This window comes from Schistocerca gregaria, chromosome 2 (assembly GCF_023897955.1).
Source record: "Schistocerca gregaria isolate iqSchGreg1 chromosome 2, iqSchGreg1.2, whole genome shotgun sequence".
Lineage (NCBI taxonomy): Eukaryota > Metazoa > Arthropoda > Insecta > Orthoptera > Acrididae > Schistocerca > Schistocerca gregaria.
The window spans coordinates 783,499,210-783,506,917 of NC_064921.1; the positions used below are offsets into that span (position 1 = coordinate 783,499,210).

Below are 7,708 nucleotides of genomic sequence, written 5' to 3' on the forward strand. Positions count from 1 at the left end.
ACAGGCACAATAAAATAACACACACACAAAATTTCTAGCTTCCTCAACCAACGGTTGCTTCTTCAGGAAAGAGGGAAGGAGAGGGAAAGGCGAAAGGATGTGGTTTTTAAGGGAGAGGGTAAGGAGTCATTCCAATCCCGGAAGCGGAAAGATATATACTCGCGCGCGCACACACCCACACATATCAATCCATACATATACAGACACAAGCAGACACTGACTGCAGAACTTGCAAGCAGAACACGAAAGTCAAATTCAATTCACACAAATAGTTCGACCAAATGGGTGTATAATGTGGTATTCCTTGCTCTCAACATAAACACATTTGGGTGAACACACAGCTACAGTCCAACCTGAGTCACAATACGCGAGCATATTCCAGCTTATACAAACACAATCAAGACACAAAAGTAATTTTCCTGTAGACCACACCAATTTTACATTATGGGATTATGCATTTCACTGCAAGGTCCTTTTTCATTTACACAGGAGAGGGGGGGGGGGGGGGGGGGGAGAGATCGTACAAAATAAATAAATAAATAAAAATAAAATAGTAATAATCATGTCTTCAAACTATCTGATTCCCCAACTGAAGCATAGTCAATTTTTATTAGCAACATGAAATGTAATAGGACAATGGTTTCCAGTCTTGTTATCAGTTTTCAGCAGGGCTCAGCAGCTAAAGTGTTTCTCTGCAAGACAGTGGATCACTGAAATATCGAGTATGTTGCAGCAAACGCAAGGAGTCAACCACAAACCATTACATTGGGAAAGCCCATGCAGCCACAATATGAAATTTAACAATATTTGTTGTAAACAGACCCTTACTCTTGCAGCATTCACAAAACCATTGTTGTTTTGTAATTGTCAGTCCTAGCACATAAGCTGCAACTACTTAGTAATTCTAAGAAAGCACCTGCCGTGCTTCATTTTTTATTATGACTTTGGCATGTGTTACAAAATGTACAACTTTAAGGACATAACCAAACTATCTGGTTCCCCAACTGAAGCTTACATAGTGCATGTAAACCAGTTTCTAACATCTCTACCAATCTACATACTGACATGTTACACAACTCAGAATTTTCTCTATCATGTAACCCCAAAATGTATAAAAGGTGCACAAAACAGATAATAATACTAAAAAAACGTTTTAATGAGCCATCTATAAACAAAAAACTTTTCCTTTGTTACATATGAGGTTCTATCCAATATTTCCAGTATCCACATATAGCTCACATATAAATGCATACATCTGGTCATTAATCTGTGTCTTGCATGTACACTCAAACTAGATAAGCAATGTCAAGGAAATTTGGTGGCTAAGAACAATATGATTGGGGGAAAAAAGCAGAAGAGAACATTAAAGCATCACAACAAATGCATTTTTACATTCAAATCATCTCAATGCAAGAAACACTTGCATGAACTGTCTTCTGGAGAGGTAAATGTATGAGACACACATCTTTTCAAGTTATATAATTGGATTTTCAGACTGATGTGACATTAGCTTTGGAAAGACTTAATGCAAACACAACCAACACAGTAATATTTACACATATAAAACATGTTACATTACTCATGTTCTCACAGCTGCATTGTTTCTCTGAACTTAGTACACCTAGCTGACATCTAACAACATAGTGTACAAAAAAAGAACAATGATCATTTCAGTTTTATCTTTTTCTTTTGTTTCCTTCCGACATTTACATTAGGCTCTCTAGTCTCCAAATCGTCCATTAACTCACCATTGTTGCCAAGACCTATTTCACTAAATTCAGCATCCAGGCAGCATGTGTCTTCTGACATAGGAGCAAACTCACTACATAAAGCTGCCCATGCAAAAACAGACTGAAAACGAGACTTCCAAATACCTGAATGTTTTTCAAATACAGCTTTCGCCTCCTTTATACACTCACTACATTCTTCATCTGCGTCTGCTCCACAACTTCCTTCACTCACTTTAATTCTCTCATGCTGATCACATTCCTCAAATGTATCCTCAGTCTTAATTTTAGGTGGAGAAATCATAGCTTGCAAAACATTGCGCCACAACATAATAGAACGAATTCCTATGAGTGAGGTCTGGTTCGGAGGTACTGTATTATGCCAGACATTAATGTAAGATCTTTCACCATGTTTAATGTTACATATCCTACATGTACTTAAAGTACAATTTTCTGAATCATTCTCAGTTCTTTCTGCACTTACACTAGCACCAGCAGATCCTTGCCTAGCTGAAGAATTCTCATCTTCATTGACATTCATTCTCTTCAGCACCAACTTGTCTAACCTGGAAAGCATTTGGTCATTCTCAATTTCACTGTCAGGCACACTTTTCAAATCTGCACACAAAAATTCTAAGAACTTTGATGTGGTACGAGCATGTGTATCAATTTCCTCATTGGTGTAATTGATTTTATGCCTCCCCCCACTCTGTGGATAAACACAACAGAAATAATTGGCAAGTTCTAAATCAACATCATGAAACGTCCTCTGGTGGCCAGGTCTTACCCCAGACCTTTTCCTTAATTTCAACTTGCTTTTGAGGCTTGAAAAACTATCATCGTCCATAAGTGCATCACCATTGACTTCACTAAATTTCACTTTTTTGTCCTTCATAACATTCACAACCTTTTTCCAAAGTTCATCTGGTCCTTCAGCTATTTTGAATTGACCACTCCTGCATGCAGGATACTCTTCACCTGGATGTTTCTTCAGCCAGTCCAGCATCCTGTAATACCGATGTCTTATCTGAGTTCGATTACGGTTCATTAAGAATGTTGCAATATGAGAAAAGTTGTGTCCAAATTCTTTAACTTTCTCCCAGATCAGCCTGTCTTCATCTGGCGACCAAGGCTGCGCATCACGCTCACTTTTTAAAAAAGATTTGTACCGCTCCTGCAGCTGTGCACTTGTTCGTCCTGGAAAATGGTCTGATATTTTTTTAAAATCTTTACCAAACTTCCTGACAGCTGCAACGAGAATCACGTCCTCTGCTTCTGAAAATTTTCCTTTAACTGTGTCAGGGTTTATGGTTTTCCAACGTGATACAACATTTGAAACTGAGCAATTGCTAAAACAATACGCAATTTTTTTCCATGGTATATAATCTCCTTTCCTGAAAGACTTAATGAGTACTGTGAGTGTATAATCATCATTTTCGTCCCAGATGTTTCTCATTAACTGTGGGTTAAGTCTGTTCTGATAATGGCACATACACTGAAATGCTGAACGGCTTGTATTAAGCTCCAATGCAATTGTATCCCAGTTGCTAAATGCATATTTCTTCACAAGAATTTTCAATGCCTCGTCTTCTTCTTTCTTCCAACGACCTTTGTTAACGGCTGGATGAAGATAATGCGTCCACATCGCTTGACATTCCTGTGGGCTATGCTTGCCTTTCAAATCTACAATCGAGATTTTATACCAATCATATTTACAAGGGCTGTTCTGAAACAACTGAATACCATTCGTATATTTCATTAAACAAGCCTGTTCCTTTAATCTGTCAAGTTCAGACTGAAGGTCCAGTCGCTCACTTTCATCACAGGTCTGCATTTTCTTCTTAATTTTAAGTTTTTCTATTTCGATATCCTTCATTTGCCGGTTTCGTTCTTCAGTTTCAATGGCCTTGACTACACATTTCTTTTCAGATTCTAGCCAACTTTGTGGTTTTGGCAAATCGACATATCCTATATCACCAATCTGCCGTAACAACAAAACATCAGAGTTATCGGCAGGTCTAGATTCCTTGTGTCTAAAGTAAGGTGTCCCAAATTTCGAAAGTTGCGATTTGGCACGATGCTTTTTGTGTTCATTATTCAGTTCAATTTTTGATATATCGTTGTTTACTGCTGTCAATTCGGCACAAACCTTCAACAGTTCCTTGGTAAGCGTGTCTTCTAATTCAGTTAAACGTAACAAGCGTTTCTGGTTTTTGTCAATTAACTTTGAGAGAATAGAAAAGGACTTCCTATGCTGCACACTTCCACGACCACTAGCAAACGTCTGCTCCTTCTTTAAACTTTTGTTTTCTCTTTCCGAAACAGCAAGAACATGCTTTAAATCAGTGATATCTGCTTTAGCTTCTTCGACACACACTTGCCCATCCATGTCACTGATATATGACACAGATACACAAAACACAGTAAATATCTCGTGTCGTCAATCACATTTTACTAGAATTCACTTCCAACAAAAATTCACACTGACAATATTCGCAACCAAACCACACAGCGTTAGTCAACCTTTTCAGCACTCGCCCCTTTTTAAACATCTAATATCGATAATTGTTTCCGAATGGTCGATATCCATAATCGAGAGGTTACTTTCGACAGAAAATAGTTATATTTAAGCAAAAACTGCCGGCAATAAAATATAGTTCGTAGCTCTGTAGTATATATCGAGGCAAAAATTTAGAAATTCTGAGACTACTGCATAACAGAGGTAAAACAAAGCGTAGTGCTACCCATAGAGAAATGATGAGTGAATCACGTTTGGCTGTCCAGAGGAAAATGCATGAAGTCTTAAACAGCTACGTACTGTAGAAGAGTATTATCGAAAGACTTCTCACAAAATACGAAGAAATTTTAGTAGTGTATAAAGACTGTTAAGTTTCTAGACACTCACTGGCAAGACAGGAACTGAAATTGAAGGTAATTCTTGGGGCCCTGGAAAGATGTCTGAAATAGACATTACTCTCAGTGACGTTCGGAAACTACTGAAATCGTTAAAACTGAACGAACATCCAGGGTCAGATGGAATCCCTATCATATTCTATACAGTATACAGAATTTACAGCTGAGTTAGCCCCTCTTTAAACTATACTACACCAAAGACTTATCGAATAAAAAACTGAGCTCAGTGGATGGAGGGAAGCAAAGGTCACACACAACACATCCCAAACTTCAGTACAGAAACATTTTTCTAACGTTATTTTACAACTTGGTGAAAGCAGCTGGGATGCATATGAAACTGCATTATATGCTAATCGTTATTAAATTTCAGGTGATATAATTGTTTACAATATATTGTGCCATATACTAGTAGCAGGACGTGAAGGACCCATATGGCAAAAAGTGGATGTGTCAATCAATGGACCAACAGCCAGCAGCCAGAAGCTTGGGTTGTCACATGAGTACCAAAACATTATTTATGTTAAATGAGTAGTGAAACAGTTAATTGTCATGAAGTGAAATTGCATGCCAAAGCCAGGCAAAAATAATTATGTGTGACATACTCTTGAAAATATTATACGAAACATAATCTTGAAAGTGTTTTTTTTATCATCCTGTCCAGTTGTGTCAAATTAGTTAAAATGTGTAGAAGCAATATATTTGCTGTAGGCTTCAAAGATGGAATCACAACAACATCGGGTCGGCAGTTGCATGCATCGATGCAGAATCTAAACACTCAAAGCAACGAGATTTCATCAAGTAGTATAATTTCACCTGTCCATGGATGTCAACAATCAGAAGACATATTAGGAAAATTTTCTACGTTACTAGATAATAAACTAACGAGTAAAATGTCGGAGCAAAATAAAAAAATAGAGGACACCGAAAATAATTTTATAAAAGTAGATGATATTCTCGTAGAAGTAGATCAGAAACTAGAAGCAACTAGGGAAGATGTTAATAAGGCAAATAGACGAATAAATAGTGTAAATATCAGAGTACACAATGTAGAATCTGAAGTGGATTGTTTGAAGAACATTGCAGTTACTGAATTACAGCTAATTAACAAACATGTTGATGTAGTCGACGAACGAGTAAAAAGAGCAGAAAACATCGTCATTGACGAACTTGTCAGGCTTGTCAGGCGAAAGTCAGATTTGCAGAACACACAAACTTATACTGAAACCTAAAATAATTTCACTGATGAGAAACTAAAATTGAATTCTATGCTTTTTTCTGAGGAAATTTCTACAGTAAACAGGAAAGTGAATGAAGTATCAAATAACCTTCACATGGTCAACTCTTAAGTTGTAAATCTAGAGGCTAACATGTTTAACGGTTTATAGATAGTGGTAATAACATGTTTCAAAACAACTGTAATAACGTTATTACGAAAAATTTTCTGGGTGATTTTAAACTACAACTTGTCGATTACTTGCACCAGTCGTAGGATAGCTTTGCACCAAGCATGCCAGCATATATGAAAGTGAACTTTGTTAAACGATTTTTAGATGGCGAAGCTTTATCCTGGGCCAACCAGCATGTTAACCAAGAAATGACGTTTGAACAATTATATATAAACAAATTTTCGTCAGAAAATGAGCAGGCGCGGATAAAATCAGAATTTTTGAATGGAAGTAGATTTTGCCAGGGGGAAATGAGAATGCAAAAATTTTGTGAAAAGCAGCTTAGAACTTTAGCACACTTAGATAAACCGCTTGACGAATTAATCCAAATGTACACTCTGGAACGGCGTTTACCTGGCTGTCTTCAAAGGAGTCATGGTTACTGACTAGACAACACTATTGAGAAATTTCTGAAATACATAGATAAATTAGATCATGCTTGGGAGAAAGGGGTGTTATCACAAGGCCAACAGAACAACAGCAACAGATATGACGTAATAAAAGTGATAGTAATTTTGGTAAAAACCATCACAACCAGAATAATAACAACAATAGGAATGAGCACGGTAGAGGTAATCAAAAGAGAAATGGTAATAGATCCTACGAAAATAACAATTATGAAAACAGGTGAGCACCTCATCGCGAGCATGTCAGTTTGAGGTGAAGAACAATTACAGAAATCAGGCTGGAGGTAGGAGAAGAAGGCGAAATTCAGGTCGCAGGCACCACAATAAACACAGTAATTGCTAGATAAACGAAGTTGATTATGATAAAGCATTTTGGTAGTTCATGCTGACAGAACTTGGCGTTCCCCAAGGTAGTGTTATAGGCCCTTTGCTGTTCCTTATCTATATAAACGATTTGGGAGGCAATTTGAGCACCCGACATCGGTGGTTTGCAGATGACGCTGTCGTTTATCGACTAATAAAGTCATCAGAAGATCAAAACAAACTGCATAACGATTTAGAAGAAATATCGGAATGGTGCAAAAAGTGGCAGTTGACCTTAAATAACGAAAAGTGTGAGGTCATCCACATGAGTGCTAAAAGGAACTCGTTAAACTTCGGTTCCACGATAAATCAGTCTAATCTATAACCATAAATTCAACTAAATACCTAGGTTTTAGAATTATGAACAATTTAAATTAAAAGGAACACATAGAAAATGTTGTGGGGAAGGCTAACCAAAGACTGCGTTTATTGGCAGGACACTTAGAAAATGTAACAGACCTACTAAGGAGACTGCCTATACAACACTTGTCCGTTGTCTTTTAGAAGACTGTTGCATGGTGTGGAATCCTTACCAGAGGACTGACTGAGTACTTCGAAAAAGTTCAAAGAAAGGTAGCATGTTTTGTATTATCGCGAAATATTGGAGAGAGTGTCACAGAAATGATACAGGATTTGGAATGGATATCATTAAAAGAAAGGCGTTTTTCATTGCGACGAAATCTTCTCACGAAATTCCAATCACCAATTTTCTCCTCCGAATGCGAAAATATTTTGTTTACGTCGACTTACATAGGGAGGAACGATCACAAAGATAAAATAAGGGAAATCAGAGCTCGTATGGATAGATATAGCTGTTCATTCTTTCCACGCACTATACGAGATTGGAATAAAA

General features: G+C 37.3%; 1 protein-coding gene across 1 annotated transcript; it reads right to left on the reverse strand.

Moving 5' to 3' along the window:
- Positions 1-1,135: 1,135 nt before the first annotated feature.
- Positions 1,136-4,455, reverse strand: LOC126335039 (snRNA-activating protein complex subunit 4-like). The gene has a single exon (XM_049997907.1). It carries the CDS (start codon positions 4,114-4,116, stop codon positions 1,666-1,668), a length of 2,451 nt encoding a protein of 816 aa, XP_049853864.1. The 5' UTR covers positions 4,117-4,455; the 3' UTR covers positions 1,136-1,665.
- Between the last annotated feature and the right edge of the window lie 3,253 nt (positions 4,456-7,708).